This window comes from Petaurus breviceps, unplaced genomic scaffold (assembly GCF_028583685.1).
Source record: "Petaurus breviceps papuanus isolate PSGF00001 unplaced genomic scaffold, PetGlider_PUasm1.0 37, whole genome shotgun sequence".
Lineage (NCBI taxonomy): Eukaryota > Metazoa > Chordata > Mammalia > Diprotodontia > Petauridae > Petaurus > Petaurus breviceps.
The window spans coordinates 8,211,480-8,234,242 of record NW_027186296.1 but is presented as its reverse complement, the minus strand read 5'-3'; the positions used below and the strand labels follow the sequence as shown (position 1 = coordinate 8,234,242).

General features: G+C 37.1%; 2 protein-coding genes across 2 annotated transcripts in view; both read right to left on the bottom strand.

Moving 5' to 3' along the window:
- Positions 1-485: 485 nt before the first annotated feature.
- LOC138168838 (ribonuclease 4-like) overlaps positions 486-22,763 on the bottom strand; it is a 24,784-nt gene continuing 2,506 nt past the window's right edge. Inside the window, exons 3-4 of the mRNA XM_069097722.1 lie at positions 2,223-2,276; positions 486-1,477 (exon numbers count right to left, since the gene is read on the bottom strand). Coding sequence (XP_068953823.1) covers positions 1,022-1,453 — 432 coding nt within the window. The 5' untranslated portion in view covers positions 1,454-1,477; positions 2,223-2,276 and the 3' untranslated portion in view covers positions 486-1,021. The remainder of the gene's footprint in view (positions 1,478-2,222; positions 2,277-22,763) is intronic.
- ANG (angiogenin) overlaps positions 9,743-22,763 on the bottom strand; it is a 15,528-nt gene continuing 2,507 nt past the window's right edge. The window contains exon 3 of the mRNA XM_069097721.1: positions 9,743-10,660. Coding sequence (XP_068953822.1) covers positions 10,179-10,631 — 453 coding nt within the window. The 5' untranslated portion in view covers positions 10,632-10,660 and the 3' untranslated portion in view covers positions 9,743-10,178. The remainder of the gene's footprint in view (positions 10,661-22,763) is intronic.

Here is a 22,763-nt window from a genome sequence, read left to right as displayed (position 1 = left end):
TGGCTACTAAGAAGAACCAGCATTCCAATGCTTGTCTCAGTATTGTAAAGATGGAATTAGCTTAGAAGCTAGCAGATGTATAGTCTGTTCTTGGCTAAAACACCACTGACTAGCCTTTTGACCACTCTACGCCTCGGACTCGCCAGCTTTCAAGTGAGAATAATAGTATTCCTTGGGTCGTGGTATAAAAAAAGGTCTACACTTAAAGTCAAGAGGGACCAGGATTCAAATTCTGCCTCCAAAAATTTTTGGTGAGACCGTGGATAAGGCACTTTCTCTCAGCTTCAGTTTCCTCAGCCATAAAAGAGGGATGGGAATGATACCTATTGGGTTGTTATGAAGCTCAAAAAGTGCTTAGTAAAAACCTTAGTCACAATATATAGTCTATTAACAGTGGTATCAAACTTAAATAGAAACAAGGACCATTATATAATAGAAAAAGGGATCCTGCGGGCCTTATATTGACTTAGTTTTAAAATGTACTATTCTCTATATTTTATTGTATTTTTATTTACTTTGTTAAATATTTCCCAATTACATTTTTGTAATTACAGTTTTGTCCACACTCAGGAGTGTTACAGGCTACACATGGACCTAGTATTTAACACCTCTGGTATGTTGGTGTTATTGGGGGTATTATGACAATCACATGAGAAAATGACATATAAAAATATTTTGCAAAGGAAGAAGGAATATATATACACATGTATATGTATACATATATATATTTAGGTAAAAGTATCACTATTCATCCTTTCTCCTGTCAAGGGAACAGGGAGAAGGAAAAAAAAGATTTAACCATTCCACAACTATACAAGGAGGTTTGTTAAGGGGTATAACCCAGGTCTTTTGCAGACTTTGTTTCTCTTCCTTTAAGGTCAAAGTATACAAAGTCATGAACTGATTATAGGAGAATAAGCAAAGGATATTGGGGAAGAAGGCCTAGGACAGCTCCCATCTTTCACTAGCAGACAATAAGAAAGTGTGAAGTGAGGCTGGGATGAAGCCAGCAGGATGGCTCTCACCCATCAAAGTGCACAGGCTCTGAATTCTCACAGGCAATGACAACATGCCTGGTTCTGGCCATGGCTCGATACCTACAATTTGGGGAAGTGGAGCCACCTGTCACTCTGCAGTCTGTGATCTTCATAATGCCTTCATGGCAGTTCATCTGGCCATTCTTGCATTTGATGCCAGTGGTATGGCAGATACTGTTGATGTTCCAAATGTCCTCATGGATGAAGGTGTTAACGGGCTTGCATTTTGGCACAGTCATTCGTCTCCTGTGCATCATCTGGGTGCAGTACGTAGCATCACCACCTTCACTATAAGGGTCCACATGTTGTCGCAGGAACTGTTGGTACCTCCGACTCTGGCCAGAAGAGGGCTGTACCAGCCATAAGCCAAGCAAGGCCAACAGCAGCAGCAATGATCGGATCCCCTGCATGGCCATTATCTTCTGCCTAGTTAGGGGCCCCTAAAAAGAGAACAAGGCAAGAGGCAGGAGAGTAGACCATAAGGATGGAGGATGGACTGCCCATCCCTTGCCAAAAGACAAAATATCCCTATTCTATACTTCCATATTCTACTTTTCCCCTCTTACATACTGATTCTTCTCTAGCTTTCATTTCCTAGTTGTTCTAGATCAGAGGTTCTTTGGCAGGGATAGCTGACCATAGATTTCAAGTCATCCATGAACTTGAAATGGAAGAACAATTACATCTTTATTTCAACATCATTGTTTTCCTTTATAATTCGACATATTTTATTTCATGCATTTTAAAACATTATTCTGAGAAGGGGTTCATAGGCTTCCCTGCTGCAAAAGGAGCCTCATAACACATAAAAGTTAAGAACTCCTAGTCTAGGTCATCTCTAAGGTTGTTTTCCTCTCTAATCAATCAAGAAATGTTTATTAAGTGCTTACTATGTGCCAGGCATTGTGCTAAGAGCTGAGGATATGAAAAAGAAAAAACACCGTCACTTCCCTCAAGAAGCTCATATTTTACTAATCTCTAATACTCTGTTATCCTGTGAATCTCCATTAGCTATCCCCTCCATTCACAGATGTTACTATTCTTGCTTCTCTTTTTCACGGCATTGCTCCCAAGTGATTCAGTTTCCAAATACTTTCTCCATTCTAAGGTAGAGTTTCATCTGAGAGAAGTTAAATACCAGGGATCCTACGATGATTTAGGTCTAGGAGCAAGGCTCCAGTTTACCTTTGTTTATGGAGAGAGCTGCAGATAACCCTGATGAAACCTCCTGGTCAGGTCCTGAAAAGAAAGCATCATATATGACTAAAAGATAGCTATACATAATAACTGCATGAAACTGGGAGGCTGCTTGGCTGATTCCTGTATATGTAACTTCTCCTTGGCCACTGTGCTCTTTAGGGAGTACTGAATTCCTTAAAATCTCCTCATCCCAAGAATTGGGATGAATTTATATCTCACAAAGTATAGGCATGTTGAATTTTCACAGTTACACAAATCTTCTTTATTTTATTATGATTGACAGATTCAATTGAAGTTCAGAGATAGAGTAGAAAAAGATGAATTTTTCTTTTTGATTTCAGTTTTCTTTTTCCTTTGATATCCTCCCCGTGGCAATAAAAGCCAGAACCTTTGTCAAGCTTGTTAATCAGTATGGTCTGTGTACTTGGGTGCTTGCGTGTGTGTGTGTGTGTGTGTGTGCGCGCGCGCGCATGCGCCTAACATAGTGTCTTGCACATGGCAATAGTGGAGCAACCCTTGTTGAAGAAATTAAGGCATGAACAACATAGTAATAATAATAAAAGTACCTCTCACACCATCAATGTACTAAATAAGAGGAGAATTTCAAGATGAATTGTGGGTAAAACCATCTGCTAAGTAATAAACTAGCATTTATATAGCACTTTGAGGTTTTCAAAGCACTTTACATGCATTAACTAATTTGATCCTCACAACAATCCTGTGATGTAAGTGCTATTATTAGCCCCAATTTACAGAAGAGGAAATTGAGACCAGGAAAGATAACAGCAATTTTCTCAGCGACATATGGTTAGTAAGTGTCTGAGGCAAGATTTGAACTCAGGCCTTCCTAAATTAAAGTACTATGCTCTACCCACTGTGCTACCCATCTGCTTATCAATACCAACTGCCTAAGAAAGAATTTAAACAGTTTTTCTTATAAACTCCTCATGTAGGAAGCTGTCGGACTTTCTGGTGATGATAAAGGGTCATACTTCATGGTCCCTATCTGCCCCTTCATGTACTTTCAACAATCCTATATTTTTTCACTTTCTTTCTGTTCTTATCCCTTCCCACTCCTATACCTGGACCCACTCTCCCACTACTCATAGTTGCTTTTGTACCTTAATCTCCACACTTCAAGGAAAACAATGACATTCATTCTCAAAACTGGAAGTAATCCTCATTTGGTTTCCAAAACACATCTGTGAGCTAGGCAGAGTAGATAGCACCACCATTTTTTTTTTTTTACAAATGTGGAAAAGGAAGCTTGGAAAAGACAAGCAGCTTAGATCTAAGATCACACAAATAGCAATGCCCAGAGAGACTTTTGACTCCAATAATAATAACAGCATTTCTATTCTACTTTAAGATTTATAAGGTACTTTACAAATACTATTTCATTTTATCCTGACAAAAACCCTAGGAGGTAGGTATTATTATTATTACCATTTCATCGATGAGGAAACTGAGGTAGGTTAAGTTAAGCGACTTGAAGAGAGTTATGTGATTTGAAGAGAGACCCAACTGGTAACTTATTTGAACTCAGGTCTTCCTGACTCCAGTTCAGTACTCTATCATCACCTAGAAGTCTCTTCAGGGCATCGCTTCTTCTGATTTTCCAATAGCAGTGACATGGTTATATTTCTCTGTCCACTGTTTCTTATCCTAGACTTTGTAAAACTAATAATAATAATAACAATAACAACTAACATTTATATAATTAGGGCAGCTAGGTAGTACTGTGAATAGAGTGTGGGAAGGGGCAGGGCTGGAGTAGGGAAGATTCATTTGCAAGAATTTAAATCCCACCTCAGACACTTACTAGTTGTGTGACCCTGGGCAAATCACTTAACTCTCTTCACCTCAGTTCCTTCATCTCTGAAATGAGCTTGAGTAAGAAATGGCAAACCACTCCCATATCTTTGCTGAGAAAACCCCAAATGGGGTCATGAAGAGCCAGACATGACTGAAATGACTGCATGACAACATTTGTATAGCACATATTGTGTGCCAGACACTAACCTAAGCACTTTGCAATTATCATCTTACTTCATTTTCACAATAGTCCTACAAGATAGATGCTATTATTATCCTCATTTTACAAATGAAGAAATGGAGGCAAAAAAAAAAAAAGCTAAGTGACTTGCCCAGGGTCATTATAGTGTCTGAGGCTGGATTTGAACTCTGCTCTTCTCCAGACTCCGGGGCTGGTGCTTTATTCACTATACCACGTAGCTACCTCATGTATTTGTGTAACAGTTAACCCACAAAGAGGACCTAGATGGTCCATATAAAGATCTAATCCATAATCTTGACCATATTGTTAACTCACTACAAAAACCAAACACACACAAAAAAATTTTTTTTAAACCATCACAAAAAAATGGTATTTGAGATGAGGAGAAATCCTATGTTGGGGAGGAATGGGGTCAATGTCCATTTCCAGCCTGAAATTTCAAAGGGAAGTCACTGGAAATCAAGAGTAGATTAAGAAAAAGTGGCACAACGCAGTCAAAAGGGGCTATCCCTAATGCTCAGTCATGATTTACAATGCAGTAATATAAAATGGAGAGCTAGGGTCTCATAAATGATCTGTACCTTGGGCCACCTTCCAGATTTTATATTAATCTGCCTCTGACTGATATTCTGGAAATTGGTCCCAAGACCAAAGTATGCCTGTCATCAAATCTTAGCCCAGGCCTATCTTCACTGGACCTCACTGTTCCTCAATTAAAAAAAGAAAGTTTTAGCCTTAGGTAGTAAAAAAAAACATGTCATTTCTTCTCTCTCTTATATCTGAATATAATCACTGGTGAGTTAACCTAAAAAACTTGTTATCAAAATACTTTCTCAGGGCAGCTAGGTGGTGCATTGAATAGAGCACTGGTCCTGGAGTCAGGAGGACTGAGTTGAAATCTGACCTCGGACACTTGACACATTTATTAGCTGTGTGGCCTTAGGCAAGTCACTTAACCCCAATTGCCTTGCCTTCCCCCCTCAAAAAAAAAAGATACATAAAATGCTTTTTGTTAGAGTTGAAAAGAGCCTAGGAGATTATATAGTTGTTTGGTTGCTGTCTTTTGTTCTTGAAGAGGACCCAAATGACACCACTATATTGGGGTCAAGGTACAAAGTGTCCAACCATGGCTGATAAGACAAGTATGATCTCAGAAGGCTCTGCCACAAGTCAGACACAAAAAATCCATAATAACATTTGGAATGGAGATGTCTTTCAATTTGTGAAGCTTACATTTCTTTTAAGCTACTGTAATTCTGCTTTGCCCATAGAACACAGTGTTCCCTTTGATGCAGGCCTGCCATGCTGGGTGGTCCTGTGTCAGTGTTTCCCATGCCTCACATGCTTCACAATTAATTCCAAAGTTCTTTGGAGAGACCTTCAAGGTGTCCTTGTATTGCTTCTTCTGACCTCCTTGTGAGTTTTTGCCTTGCGTGAGTTCTCCATAAAAATAGCAAACATATGTTTGGCATTTAAACAATGTGGCCAGCCCATCAGAGTTATTCTCTCTGGAACAAAGTTTGAATGCTTGGCAAGTCAACTCCAAAAAGGACTTCAGTGTCCAGACCCTTATCTTGACATGAGATCTTCAGAATATTCCTAAAATGATTCAAATGGAATTCATTCTGTTTCCTGGCATGGCCCTGGTATACTGTCCAGGTTTCACAGGCATACAACACCGAAGTCAGCACAATGGATCTGTAGACCTTCAGTTTGGTAGGTAGTCTAATACCTCTTCTCTCCAACACTTTCCTTTGGAATGTCCCAAACACTGAACTAGCTCTGGCAATGCTTGTATGAACTTCATCATCTATGCATATGTCCCTAGAAAGTATTAACTTATCCACAGCATTCAGAATTTCTCCATTTTCTGTAACCAATGGTTCCTCATATGGATGGTGCTGTACTAGTTGGTGAAGAACCTGTTTTCTTGGTGTTCATTGTTGAGCCAAAATTAGCACAAGCAGCAGAGAATTTATCTATACTTTGTTGCATTTCAGCCTTAGGCTACACTGAGTGTGCAATCATTATGGGCATTATGAACCTTAGAGGTACATAGTAGAGGTTCCTTATATTCTACAAAACCCATATGTTTTCAGGAACAGAAGAAAGATATTTATGTAAGTTGTGATCATTTCCAGCTATGAGCTACCGTGTTTCCCCAATAATAAGACACTGTCTTATTATTTTTTTTGGACAGAAAAACACCAGAGGGCTTATTTTCAGGGGAGGGCTTATTTTAATGAACATTGACAGCAATTTTAATAAACAGGTAAATGTGAACAAAAAAATGTACCTTTATTCAATAATGATCATGTCATCTTCTTCAACAACATCGTCGTAAGTGTCCATACCCTGAATTCCGTCCTGGATGTCTTGCGCCTCCATTTCCTTCAGAAGAAGTGGACCCAATCTGTCATGTCCAGCAATATAGCTCTCTTTAAATGAATATGTCTTGTCCAGGTAACCTGCTCATAGTGCCTTGGCGACACAGCTGTCAGTAATTTTATCCCATGACTTCTTCACCCAAGTCACAACTTCTTGCAGACAGGGCTTCACAAAGTTTCCACGCTGATTTCTTTCCATTCTATTTTCAATGTAGTCATTGACTTCCATGCGCAAATGGTCCTTGAATGGCTTCTTTATTGCAATATCAAGGGTCTGGAGATAGGCAGTCATTCCTGCAGGAATCATTACTTGATCTATTCTTCTCTCTGCAAGAAAGTTCTTCATTTCTTTAGCGCGGTGAGTGCTGGCTGAATCCCAGACTATCAGACCTCTTTGGTTACCTCGCATAACAAGTGGCAGCATTAAATCAACCCACTTTCTTATAATGGCTTGTGTACACCAGGATTTTTCAGTTTCAAGAACGTAAATGCCAGATACACGTTCAATCTTATCTTTCTTGCCCTTACTGATGATTAGAGGTGTGGCTTTCTTTCCATCCAAACGAATTGCCGAAACACAGGTGACCCGTGCACTTTCATACCCAGTGATGGGAATGTAGGTTGATGTTGCACCCCTGTGATGAATTGTTGTTTGAGATCCTTGTCCCATAAACACTGCAGTTTCATCCAAAGCCATCATATTGCAGGTTTGGTACTTGGAAATGTCGATCCTATCAATAAAGGACTTGAATGCAAGTGCACGTTTAATAACTTCAGCATCTTCCAGCTTAAACAGTGTTGTTGATCTTCTTAGGGACAGGTCATACCATTGAAGGAAACCGTCCAACCAGTGTTGTGATGCTTTGAATCCTTCTGAGACCATTTCAAACTCTGGTGCCATTGAAAGGGCAAATGCTTGAATACGGTATCAGCCCTGCGCACAACCAAGGCCTTTGCTCTCCTGTCAGCAATCCATTCACCAATGAGGATCTCCAAGTCAGGATATAAGGGCTGCCGACCTGATCCAGAGCTGCGCTTTTTCCCTTTTCCCTCATCTACCTGTTGATTGAGGTTATTATAATCGGCTCTCCATTTTCTGACCATTCGAAGATCCAAAAGTTTTTCTTTACAGAAAACTGCAAGATTCTTGCCATGTGACTCCTCTACAATTGCTTTCTTATACTCAACAGTATAGCTCTTCCTTTTTACACTCATGTCTGGGGGTCAAAACAGACAGAATAATAAAATTATGACCATCAGTCCTTCTTTTCACTCCATCATGCCCCCTGAGTTCTTCTTTTTTCCTCCATCATGCCCTTTTTATCCTCCATCATGCCCCCTCACTCCCGCTTACATACCAGGTTTTTATGTTGTCCTGCCTCAGCTATCCTCCGCAGCACTGCTCTCAATGGCGCCAGCAAGCAAATCACTGGGGAAGAACAGGATGACGCGCTCACTGCTGCAGCTCTGATTGGATGCAGCTCGGAGCGCGGCGTGCGTTTCAGGGGGGGGAGGAACGGTGCATACAGAGGGTACCATAATGTAGCGTGTAGCGCAGGGGATCACCTTCACTACAGTAGCAATCTCAATAGGGCTTATTTTCGTGGGAGGGCTTATTTTAGAGGAATCTTACACAGTAAGGGGAGGGCTTATTTTCGGGATAGGTCTTATTATCGGGGAAACACGGGTATAATCCTAAAGATATCTTTTGTCCAACTTGCATACAATCTTATTCCTTGAGTTCATTCTTTTTCAAATAATTTAACATCTTGGAATCCTATGTTCTAATTACAGGGCCAGGAAAGCCAAACTGTGATGAGAAGTACTTTAATACCTTCCATGACTTGGGTCTTATATACAGTTACTTGAATTGCTAAATTGGCATATCACTGTGTATAGAGCATTTGTTTATGTAAAATTGAATGTTTCAACTGCATGTGTCCTGTAGCTGAATGTTATCAGGATAGCCACCTTCCATTTAGCCCCTTAAGTAGACAACGAAGTACTTCCATCCTGTGAGAAAAACTACTTATGAATCTCCAGTGTGTCACCAACATCATATCAAAAGTCTAAGCCAGGGATGGGGAAGCTGCAGCCTTGAGTTCACATGTGGCCCTCTAAGTCTTCAGGTGTGACCCTTTGGATCCAAACTTCACAGAACAAATCCCCTTAATAAAAAGATTTGTTCTGTTAAACTTGGACTCAGTCAAAAGGCCATACCCAAGAACCTAGAAGGCCAAATGTGGCCTTGAGGCCACAGGTTCCTCACCTCTGACTAAGCTATTAATGTCATAAATGGGCTATTTAAGGTGGTTGAGAGACATTACAGCTAGAGAGATTTTAACATAGAAATAAACATATATGTTTTTTTCCTTTTTAATGATCTATATATCTTGTTCTCTCTGTCTTTGATAAAAGTAATGGCCTACATGAGTCCCAAATCAGGGTAATAGCAATGAATAAAGATGTTCTAGAATTCTATTGTGATAGAATTCTTCTTTGAGGGATTTTTATGACCATTCCTGACAGTAAAGGTTTGGATAATGGTAGATTTCTCAACTTCAATATTTAAGAAGCTTCTTCTTTCTCCTATTTCAGGCAGTTGATGCGTTTCAATAGAACTCAAGTTTCTAACTAAGGAACTAGAAGTAAGAAGATTCCTATAATGACTCCAGGAAGTATTAACCCATTTCTCTATCTTCCACTATCAATGTGAGGTCTGTCAATAGGCAGGACTATCATAGAGATCTTTTGGGCCGTCTCTCAATTGCATATGGGGAAAGTAACCTACTATTCTTCGATTTTCCAAGGCTATCTCCTGACCCACCTAAATTCCAAGAAATGTCCTGACTCACCTAAATTCTTTGCCTAGAGATCTAGAACTATTGGATTTTTTTCAAATGGCTTTGATAAGGGTATCTAATCAACACTAACTTTAGAGACAATTATAAGGTTCACAAATCAACAATTTCTAGCAGATACTGATACAGAGATATAGAGTAAAGAAAAGGGTTTCCATGTTATTGGTTTTTCCTCTAAGGAAACAGGTGAGTGAGAATAAGAAACAAGTTTAATATTCAATGAGCCAGTGAGAAGACTGATTATTACTGATTTCAGGAATATTTTATTTATTCAAAGTGCTCAAAGGCTAAAAACAGAAGAAACTAAGCAATTCAACTTTTAAGAGACCCAGAATGAGTGTTATTAACACTCCTACATTTAAGGACTTAACATTAAAGAAGAAGTATGGAGTTGCAGTTGCTTACAATGAAAGCAGAAGTAGCAAAAATCAATGATCTTACTAAGCATAAAGATCAAGGGTTGGCAATCCTGCCAAAGGAATTTACCAACATCCCAAGACTAGAATGCTGGAGGTATGAAAAGAGTAGCATATTTGAAAAAAAAAATACAGCTACTTGTCAATTAGAAAAGGATCAGGAATCTGGCATCAGGGATGTGATAATAATACAGCACTGATATCAATCTAAGTACCACTTAGGGCACCTATGTCTTAGGTTGCCGAACTCTTTATGTAAATTAATTTGCCATGATAGTATGTTCAAGGTGGACAGGTAAGCCATGCTCACAGGCAATGACAATATATCTAAAGGCAGGAGTGGCCCTGTACTTGCAGGGAGGTCTTGGGGACCCTCCGTGATGATGACAGGTGGTGACCTGAAACGGTGACTTGCTTATCCTAAACCTTCCCTCTCTATAGGGATTCCCAGCTTTATCTCCACAGACAGCCTTGATGCTGGGGTAATCACCATGGATAAAGGTATTCACATCTTTGCAGGGCTGGGTCAAACCTCTCTGTCTCATGATCTTTTCACAGTACTTGTCATTCCGACCCTTTGGTTTGAAGTCAAAGTGCTGAGTCAGGAAATGTCTCTCCCTGTCATTTTCTTGTGTCAAAGAAGGCGAAACCAGCCAAAGTCCCAGGATGAAGAACAGCAAAAGAGGGCCCATGCCCTTTAGAAACATCACCATCTCTCCCAACCAGACGTTCCTGCCAAGGGCTAGAGGATGAAGGATATGAAAACCATTATAGGACATGCTTCTAAATGTAAGACAAATAAATAAGGAAATTTTGTTCCTTTTCTTCCTTTGTCTTCTTTTTGGCAAGACAGCAGAATTCTATAACCTCAAGGTTCCCACTATGGGTCTGGAGTCATGAATTTTGATCCTTCCTCATTCCTAATCCCTTAAATCACAGACTATTAACCATTAGCATGGCATGTCCACCAAGATACCAGTGCTTGGCCATCAGGGGGCATCTGGCTGTCTGATTTTCTATCATCTTCTCTCTACCAGGAACATTTATCCTCCTATCCAGATGTCCAGAGACTCTGCCCCCACAACCACCACAGGCAGGTTAATCCATTCAGTTTGGAGACCACAGAATTGTCCAGATTAGAAAGTGAATGAGTTGATCCTGACCTTAGTCTTCTTTATTTAGTGATCCTTCTGAATAGCATCTTCCTATTCAACCATCCAACAATATGTCAGACCTAGATAGTAGGAGTATGTTGCCATCTACCCTGTTGCAGCCCACACACTCCCCTGCCAACTTTCAGCCTCTTTCTCAGGAAAAAATAATCAAATTAGTATTATCACTATTATTGAAAAGGACATGACAAATCTACTGTGCTATATGACTCTACTCACAATCCTTCTGACTCTTGAGAACAAAACCCCCTTTCCTGGCTACCATTACCCCAACAAATGTTGAATTCCCCTAGTAGAATATACCCTCCTTGAGGACAGGACCTGTCTCACATTTATACTTGTATCCCCATTACTTAGCAATGGATCTGACTCATAAAAATGCTTTTTGATTGGTTGACTGATTGAGCATTCATTTTAGAATTAACTTACCTGGATATGGATAGCAACTCTGCTACTTTCTAGGTGTGTGACCTTAGTTAAGTTATTAAAACCCTTCTCAGCCTCAGTTACCTTATATTCAAAAGAGGAGTTGGACTCAATAACCTCTAAGGTCACTGGTAGCTCTAAAACTATGGTCTGTCCATTGATTCCATGATAAAGTTTTATTGGTTTTAAGCAGTTGATATAGAATTGTACTATCAGCCACTAGATGGCAATAGCTAATAAGGGCTATCAAACATACCCTAAAAACTCTGACACTAAAATTAAGTCATCACAAAATGGTTAAGGGAAAAGGAACCCAAGAGGATGGCTTAAGTTTATAATTTTTTTTTGTTACAAAGTACTTGGTATGAAATATCTAATTTGACCATGACAATAATTCTCTTATGTCAGTAGTGAAACTATATTACTTTTACATTAAGAGTGAGAAAACTGAACCTTAGAGAATTGTGATACGCCCAAAATCATACATCTAGTATTTGCCAAAAAATGTTTTTCTGGTGTCTAGTCTGGCTTTCCTATGCTGCTTACCCTTCCCATATCTCAGATACCACTCACATTCAGATTCAATTTGAATTAGTCCACGCTAGTTCAAAACAAAATGGCAGCTGATAAAAGATCAGAGTTCAATGGAATTTGTTTTATTGGCAGAGGGTAACAGGAAGGGTATTCTCAGATTGAAGTCTACTGTTCAGATAAATACTAATGTTTACTATTATATTATATGCACATATAAATGACACACAATTCCTATTGACATTATTTTGCTTATATGTCACTCTGTGAATAAAGCATTCCCAAAGTTTGTCAGGTCCTTCCATACCATCATTATTCATTACATTTGGATCACCCTGAGAATGTTTCCTACTTGAGTTATTTGAGAAAATGTTATCAGGGCTTTATTTACTATGATCACATGCTAACTTGTCTTGCTATGGAGAAAGACTTGCTTTTCAAAGTTTGAGGTAACCAGAGACAATGGGAAGAGGACAACCAAGATATTAAAGAGTCATTAGTTGAGGATCAAGATGGTCATACAGCTGTCTCAAGTCTTTCTTTTTTATTCAAGTTAGTTAGTCTTTCTTAGCATAGATAAGGGGTATGAAAAAATATTGGGGAAAACCTGGTGGAATCATTTTAAACTGGGCTCTCTCAATATTAGTGAAAGGTATACACGTCATGTACAAGTCATAAGAGCATTATTGGTTAAGTAGTCAGGAGACATCAATCCATCCAAAAGTCTCTGCCAATCCTGCAATAGACTCTTAAGATTTAAATCCAAATTGCCTTACAAGAGATGACTGTTGATAAGTGAATAATGAAGTGGCAGATTCTAGTCACTGGGATATTATAGGAAAATGGAATGGTTTAGAATTCATCCTTATCACTGAAAACTTAACTTTTTATGTAGTAAAAAGTCAGGTTACCACAACATTCAGATTCTGGTACACTCTATGGTCATGTATAACATTGCTTGCCAAAGAGTTACAAAAAAAAAGGTTGATAAGTAAAGTTCTTCTGTCATTGATATTAACCTTGACTTTGCCCCACTGATCAGCACAATTCAACCCCAACAGTCCAGCCCACACATATCATCTTGAAATTAAGGCATTGCAAGGTAGTCTATCTACTTTGTCTACTGAGAATAGTGTTTACAAAGCAGCTTGACCATTGGGAACTGATGCACCCCAGGTAGCAGTTTAGGGCAGGAAATATCATCACAGTTTTTTACTCTCATGTCTACATATTCATCCAAATTGAAAGCACCAACATAGTTTGCCTCTGATTGATTGTGAACTTACCTGGCTATCAGAAAGTTTCCTCTAGATGCAACAGAAGCTCTTCTGTCCTCCTCTATCATACAAGTTGTCCAAGAAAGCAAAAATACCATATTGACCCAAAAAGTATCTAACCAGCATATTTCTCCCTCCCCTCTCTCTCTCTCTCTCTCTCTCTCTCTCTCTCTCTCTCTCTCTCTCACTGACTTCACAAGCCACACAGTGTGGTGTTAAATTATTAAATTATTATTAGTACCAGGGGTAAAATTTTACTGGATATAGCTTTAGATTCATATTTTTTCCCAAGTGATCTTCCATAGAATGAAGAGATTATACAAGCCATATATTCCTGCCTTCATAAATAGCTTTTGTTCTGTTTCTAAGTGGTACAATTGACAACAAAATAGTGAGGAAGTCACAAGGACAAACCCATTCATCCTCCTAAGCACTTTCAAGTTGAAATATTCCAAGATTTCCTAATTTACCTACACCCAATTCTAGTCTAAGAAAACTTTATCCAATCTGAAGCCTCTAACACATTTGGAATGGGGGGGGGTGGCATTGAAAGATTAGGCTCACAAGTTTCCTTCTGTTAATCTTGGTGGGAGGAATTGTCATCTCACTGACAGCTACCATTAAACCTTGGTTGTAGAAGTGGCTTTGACAGCCTAGTTTATTTTCATTTAGCTCTTTGGTCTGGAACCAAGGACTTCAAGTAGGAGAGGAAGGACCATCCCACAATAGTTAGTGTTAAATAACTAATCAATTAATATCTGTGAAACACAAGATAGATAAATTCAATGATAAATAGACAGATAGATAAGTAAATGATAAATAGACAGACTGATAGGCTAGATTAAGTTAGTTTAGATTAGATTATTCCATAGAAAAGAATTCTTACAAAATCAGTCAATTTCCCTTACTGGAGAAGGGTTCCAGTGGTTTCTTCCCTGGTAGAGAGTTCTCAGAAACCTCCTCCCCACCCCCTCTTGATTCTGATTATATAGTTTTCAGATAGACAAAGGGTGGAGATAATTGACTTGATTCCCAACCTCTCTTAGAAACAGGAAAACCAAGGACATTTGTTTTGTACAAACAAGAGAGAAGTCATTCACCTCCTTCTTGGGGGTGGTTGAGTGAAATATTAACCTGCCCAAAGGGATTTAGAGATTAACCTTGAGAGCCAAAATCTGTTGAACATGGCCAACAGAGACCTAGAATCTACTCTATCTTCAGAAGCCATCTTAATCAGTTGCCTTTAGAGATAGAGAGCTTTTCTAATAGGTCTTTATGTTTAGGGATTATGAAATATACAAATCTTCATGCTATTTTCCAGGCTGGCTACTTGACTTAGGAAGCACACCTAGATCACAGACCTTCCCAAGAATGGAAGTCGAAGGTCTGTGTACTTTAGATGCACATCTAGTTGCTCTGAGCTTATCAAACTGCTATTGGCATGGAAGTAAAGAGCATTTCATAGCATGATTAAGTGACACACTTAGGAATAGAACCCAAGTTCTCTAATTCCTGATCCAGTGCCTTTATTACTTTCTTGACATTTACTAGCTCTATGACCATGAGTAGGTCACATAACTCTCCTGAACCTCACTCTTCTCATCTGTAAAATAGGGATAATACTAGCACTACCTGCCACTTAAGGTGATGAGAAAAGCGCTTTGTAAACTTTAAAGGACTATAGAAACATGTTATTAATATTAACTACCATATGGGTCTCTCCCTCCTTTCATTGACTTTACTGGCCCTCACCCCCCACACACACACTTCTATCCATTGTAAAAACTAGATGGGAAAGAATGCTTAAATAATAACATTATAAATTCAGAAGAGGGCTCTGAAATATGGATAGCACAAAAACTTCCATTTATTGCAACTCTGTTGCAAAAATGCTCTCACTACCATTTTGTAGCAAAGAAAACATCCCATAGTATTAACAATGTAAAAGAAAAGGAATCAAAAAATATTGTGGGATACAAAGGTGAAAGATTGTTATTCTTAGTAAGAAGTTCTCTGGCTTTGAGCACATAATTGTTGCTCACATAATAGAGGCTCTGAGAATTCCAGAAATATCACTTCCCGGGGGTTATTTGCTTCCGAACTATAGGCAAACAAGATCTCTATTGTCTATTAGACACATATTCACAGTGACAGTCATTATTTGCTGGATAGGGATCCTAGCACTTTACTTTCTTTGACACCACCTTACTTTCCCCCCCCTCCCCAATCTCCACTGAAGCTACTGACTCCACAATCCACAGCACAAGTTTTCTATCTGTGAAAAAGGATCAACTGCAAAGAAGCTGTTATTCAGAAAGGAACTGATCCATTCCCCCCCTGTTTTCTTTCCTGGAAGGAAAGGAAGGATGAAGTGCAAAAAGAACAAAAAGAAATCAGAGGAGGGCCACTTAAATATTGTGATGAGTGCAAAAGGAAGCATAAACAAAGGAGGACAGTTTTGAAAGTAATGGGCTGAGATGATTACATATTTCTTTTAAAAGCACATAGCAACACAGACCAATCTATGGCTATGGGTGAGAAAGAGTGAGCACACAGGTCTGGTGAGTGCAGTGCCCTGCAGGGAGAAAGAACACTGTTGAGACAGTGTGGCTAGAGGACCTAACTGTGGCTTAGAGGAGGGGAGGAGGGCCTGAGGTTGATCCTATTGGACATAATTCAGAAAATAACAGTAAGGAGGACCTGAGGCTTGCACAATTACCCACAATTTGGTACTAAATCAGGACTAAAAGCTGATTACAATAAGAAGCTGCCAAAAAATAAAATAAAAGTGAGTAAGCAAAAGAAAAAGAACCTGACCATAGGCAGTTATTATGGTATAAAAGAAGATCTGGGTTTGTATTCAGGGGAAGATAGTGAGGTTAAAAAAAAAGTCACTCCTACCCCCAAAGAGTAACATCAAATGGTCACAAGCCCCCAAAGAATTTTTGGAACAACTTAAAAAGGAATTTAAAAATCAAATGAGAGAGATCAAAGAAAAATTAAGAAAAAATAAAAGCAATCCAAGAAAATTATGAAAAAAAAAGTTAACCAATTGGGAAAAGAGGTTCAAAATCATAAGGAAGAAAATAACTCCTTGAAAACTAGAATTGGACAAGGGGTATAGAATGTCATTATAAAACATAAAAAATAACGGAAATGATAGAAGAGGATCTGAAACATCATTAGGAAAAAAGTGATCTGGAGAACAGATCAAGGAGAGACAATATAAGAATTGTCGGAATGTCTAAACATTATGATAAAATATCTTGATAAAATTTTACAATAAATTATTAAAGAAAAGTACCTTGAAGTTTAGAACAAAAGGATAAAATAGAAATGGGGGGGGGGGAATACTATACACTACCTGAAAAGGATTCCAGGAAGAAAACTTACAGCAATATCATAGCCAAATGTCAAAACTCCCAGGTGAAGGAGAAAATGTTGCAACCAACAAGGAAAAAAAAATTGAAATACTATGGAAATACATTCAGGATTTCACAAGACCTAGCAGCTTCTACACTAAAAGATGATAGATCTTAGAACATTACATTTCAAAGATCGAAAGATCTGCGGTTGCAACCAAGAATAACTACCTCAGTAAAGCTGAGTATAATCCTGAATAAGGGGGGGAAATGGACATTTAATGACCTTAAAGACTTTCAGGTATTTGTGACAAAAAAAAATCCTAGCTAAATGGAAAAACCTATATAAAAGATCCAGAAAAAAAACATAAGAAAATGTTAAAGACTAATTGTAAAGAACTTATTAAGGTCAAACTGTTTGCTTGTTATATATGAAAATGTTATCAATACTCTTAAGACTGTCATCAATACTAAGGCAGTTTGAAAGAGGTTGGGATTGAGTTGAGTATGATGGAGTGATTCTAAAAAACAAAATTGAGAAGGAAAAGGCAAAAAGGAGCAATTATCTTTTACAAATGCAGCATGAAAGGAAGAACTAATACAAAGGAAGTAAGTAGGGGTGGAGATCCAGTAATGCTGGAACCTTACTCTCATCAGATCTGGATTAAAGAAGGAATAATATGTAGATCTAACAGGTTATAAAAATCTTCTAAATTTATAAAGAAATAAGAAGACTAGGGAACAGGATAAGGTAGGTACTTTTAAAAAATGTATAGATTTAGATTTAGGAGGTTGGAGGGGGAGAATATAAAGGAAGGACTCTTAGAGGGGTGGGTAAAATGAAGAATGGTGGGGTAAGGGGAACTGATAAGGTAACACGGATAGGCAAAAAGAGATACTAAGAAGGACAATAGTGAGCAAAAATAAGATGGACAGAAATTCACAAATTATCATTATAGTTTTGAATGTGAATGGGATAAACCCATCCATAAAACAGAAATGGATAGCAGAATGCATTAAAAATCAGAATCTAACAATATGTTGTTTACAAGAAACACATTGAAGAAAGAGAGATACACACAGAGCTAAAATGGAGGGTTGGAATAGAATTTATTAAACCTCAGCTGATGAAAAAAAGGCAGGAGTAGCTATCATGATCTCAGACAGAGTTATGGCTAAAATAGATTTAATTAAAAGAGATAAACAAGATAATTACATTTTGATAAAAGGTACTATAGACAACAAAGCAATACTGATACTGAACCTACATGTACCAAATACTATAGCATCTAAAAGAAAATTTAAATAAATTACATATGGAGATAGATAGCACTATAATAGCGGAGTACTTTAATCTTCCCCTCTCAGAACTAGATAAATCTAACAAAAAAAATAAGAAAGAAATCAAGGAAGTGAATAGAATTTTAGATAAGTAGTTATGATAGATATCTGGAGAGAACTGAATGGAAATAGAAAGGAATATTTCTTTTCTTAGAGGCTTGTGGTACCTTTAGAAAGATTTACTTTATAGTAGGACATGAAAAAAGCAGAAATATTAAAAGTATCCTTTTCAGATAACAATGCAATAAAAATTATTTTTAACAGAGGAACATAGAAACATAGGTAAAATCTAATTGGAGATTAAGCAACCTAATCTTAAAGAATTTAATTAAATTAATTTCATCAAAGAGAATAACAGTAATGAGACAACATATCAAAATCTATGGAATAGTAACAGTAATCAGAGGAAAATGTATATCTCTAGATGTTTACATCAATAAAATAGAGAAAGAGCAGCCCAATGTATCATATATGCAATTAAACTAGAAAAAGAACAAACTAAAAATCCCCAATTAAACACTAAATTGAATTTTTTTTAATTAAAGCTGAGATTAATAAAATTGAGTGTAATTATTGAATTAATTAAATTAAATTAAAATAGTTGATTGTATTTAAATAAAATAGATAAACTATTGGTTAATTTGATTTTTAAAAAAGAGAAGAAAACCAAATCAGCAGTATTAAAAATGAAAAGGGTAAATATACCACCATCAAAGATGAAATTAAAGTAATTATAAGGATTTATTTTGCTAAATTATGCCAATAACTTTAACAATTTAAGTGGAGGGGAAGAATATTTACAAAAATATAAATTGCCCAGATTAGCAGAAGAGGCAATAGAATATCTAAATAGACATATTTTAGAAAAGAAATTGAACAGGCCATAAATAAGCTTCCTAAAACAAAAGCACCAGGACCAGGTAGATTAACAAATGAATTATATCAAGCACTCAAAGTATTTTAACTAATTAAATATTAAATAAATTATTTTAAATAATAGGCAAGGAAGGGATCTTACTAAATCCCTTTTACAAAACAGGTTTGATATTGACACCTAAACCAGGAAGAGTAAAATCAGGGAAAGAAAATTATAGACTAATTTTATTAATGACTATGGATGCAAAAATCCTAAATAAAATGCTACCTAAAAGATTACAGTATGTTGCAAAGATTATACATTATAATCAAGTGGAATTTATATCAGCAATGCAGGGATGGTTTAACATAAGGAAAACTATTAACATAACTGATTATATCAATAATAAAAAATTTAAAATCATATGATTATATTAATAGATGCAGAAAAAACTATTGATGAAGTACAAACCCATTTCTATTCAAAACATTTGAAAGCATGGTATAAATGGATTTTTTCCTAAAATTGATTTTTTTTAAATTATCTAAAACCATCAACAAGCATTATTTGTAACAAAGCTAGAAGCCTTGTTCTTACAAGGTGTGAAATAAGATGCCCACTGTCACTAACATTATTCAGTATTGTATTAGAAATCCTAGCAATAGCAATAAGAGAAGAAAAAGAAATAGAAGGAACCAGAATAGGGAATGAGGTAATAAAACTATACCTTTTTGCAGATGATATGATTATATACTTGGAAAAACCTAAAGACTCAACAAAAATATTAATTGAAATAATTCATAATTTACATTATAACTTTATTATATATTTAAAAGGAATAACAAGCTGTACATAATGGATTTGTACTTTCATGTGCAATCATTTTTTTATTCTGTATGTTACAACAATACTTGTTTTATTTCAAAAATTAAAATAAAATAAGTAAAAAAACTTTTAAAAACATATGCACTATGGATTGAAATAAACAGTTTCATATAGACTTTTATTTTTCCATTCTACCTTTGCATATGGAAATGCTCATTTTGAGGAACAATAGTGTTTCTCAAGTTCAAAATAATTTTTTTTAAAAGAAAAAACAGCTTAAAGAAATTAAAGGAGAATCTGTTGAAGATCTCTGCCTGCTATAGGTTCTGGGAGAGGATGAGGAGTTTAAACTTCCATTGTTCTTCAGTTGATCCCAAGGATTGGTGATAGCCAGTAGCTTCAGTCTGTTATAGCACACAGCCCTTCTCTAGACTTTAAACAATGAACAGAAGATCTCTAGCCAAATCAACCCCTCCCAGAGCTAGTCTCTCTGTTTCTCCTGCTTAGTCATGGCTTTTCTCACTTCGCCCAAGTATTATGAACCTTCTTCACCCCAGTAACAGAACTTATGTTGTCCTCTTTTTAGTACAATTCCCCAAAGTCCCAAAGCCACAATCAGAAAATCTGGTTGCAAGTATATAGGGACCAGGAATGCAACTCAGACAGTAGCAGAGAAAATGACCTTGGACCTCTAGACTTGGCATTGTCTTTCTGTGCCAAAAAAGACTTAGGGTTTGGAAACTGATGGAGGGTTTGGAAACAAAAGAGACTTAGGGTTTGGAAACTGATGAATTCTGAAAACTAGAACTATTTGATAATTATTCAGCAAATAATCATCGCTTTGTTAATAGTTTGACCTTTAGATATTAAAATTTGGGAAGTGTATGGAATACTTACCATAAACTAGAGAGAGTTCTCTGACTGAAGGACTCAAATTCCTCAGGAAGAGAAATCCCAAAAGACTAAAGTTCCAAGCTTTAATCAACTGGAAGAACATGCTCTTTCACCTAAACTCTAAAGAGATTGGCACCTGAAGTTAGTTATCTCCTGCTAAAGCAATGAAGGGAGGAAACTTATTATATGTCCTAGGGCAAAGGTTTTCTGTTTTTTCTAAAAGAAATGGAAAAGCCTACTAGCTGAAAGAACAAGGCAGTACCCATTTTTCCCTGAAGATAAGGACTACAGTTAAGCACAATCTGGCATGGACTTCATAGTCAGCTTATAACCAGTGTTTGGTGGAAGCTATGAAATCAGCAATGGGCAACCCTAACAGAAGCAGTTAGACCTTCCTACAATGTTAAAGAATGAGTTCCTCCTCCATGTATGTGCCCTGGCCACACACCTTCTCTATTTGTGTGACTTGTTTATATGTATTTCCAACATACATGCTTCTCCATGCGTATTCCCTGCTGATGTGGTATTTATGGAAAAATATGCCCCAGGTTTATGAGGGAATGTTTTGTTAGTACTTTTCTCACCATTCCACTTGACTTTAAAATTGTCTTTGCTTTAAACTAATCAAGTTTTTTGACTGACTATTAAAGTTGAACAAAGCATAATGGAGAGTCTTCTGCTGTGGGACTGCCCTACATGATGGAAGGTGACCCCAGGTGATGCACTTAGGTGCTCCAGGTTTTTGAGGTATTCATTAGCTATTTTCAAGATATGATGACATCTTACTGACTTTCCCCCATCCAGTTCATCAGAAAAACAAACAAACAAATCCTGCCACTTAATCTTCTTCATGAGCAAATATTTTCATACCACTTCGCTCCCAGAAAATCTTCAATGACTTTCCCATTGCCCTTAGGGGGGGAAATAGCCCATTCTTTACCTGACATTCAAGGCCCTCCACAATTTATCTTCAATCTGCCTTTCTAGTCTTATATCAAATCACTCTTCATTTATCTTCGTGTTTACATTCCAGTTACTCTGGACTACCCAATTTCCTCTTTTGTTGTTCTGCATTAACATTACTACTATTATTATTCCATTATTCCATTTTTTCATCCCAAGTGACTAGCACAGTGATTTGAAAACATTAGGTAGTTAATAAAGGGGTGTATTTGAGTTAATGAATGAATACTATTAGATTGAACAAAGAATAAACTGACAGTCAAACAACTTTCTCATGCCATCTTGCCTAGACAGTATAAAGGGAAATAAATGTAGCTAACAAGTATTGGGGGAAAAAAAAACTTTCTTCATATATACCATGGCCCCTCAGATGCATTCAGTTTTGAATAACTTCCATTACAGACATACCTCAGAGATATTGTGAGTTCAGTTCTATATCACTGCAATAAAATGAATAACACAATACAATGAGTCACATGAATTTTTTCATTTCCCAGTGCATATAAAAGTTTTATTTGTACTATACTGTAGTATGTAGAAGTACTATGTCTAAAAAATGTACATCCTTTTAAAATATGGTTTATTGTTTAAACTGAGCCTTCAGTGAGATGTAATCTTTCTACTGGTGTAGGATCTTGCCTCCATGTTGATGGTTGCTGACTGATTGAGGGAAGTTTCAGGTGGCTGTGGCAATTTCTTAAAATAAGATAATAATGAAGTTTGCTGTGTCCTTTGACCCTTCCTTTTGTTTAAACACTCAGAAGCCATCGTGGGGTTAATAATTGGCCTAATTTCAATATTTTGGGGTCTCAAGGGAATAGAGAGGCCCAAGAAGAGGGAGAAAAATAGGTCAATCAATGGAGCAGCCAGAACACACACAACATTTATCAATTAAGCTCACCATCTTATATGGGCATGGTTTGTGGCACCCCACAATAATTACAATAGTAACAACAAAGATCACTGATGACAGATCACCATAACAGATATGATAATAATGAAAAGTTTTAAGATGTTGTGAGAATTACCAAAATATGACAAGAGACACTGTGTGAATACATGCCATTGGACAAACTGTGTTAATAGACTTGTTTGACATGGGGTTGCCATAAAGCTTCAATTTGTTGTAAGAAAGAAGGAAAGAAAGAAGAAAAGAAAGAAAGAAAGAAAGAAAGAAAGAAAGAAAGAAAGAAAGAAA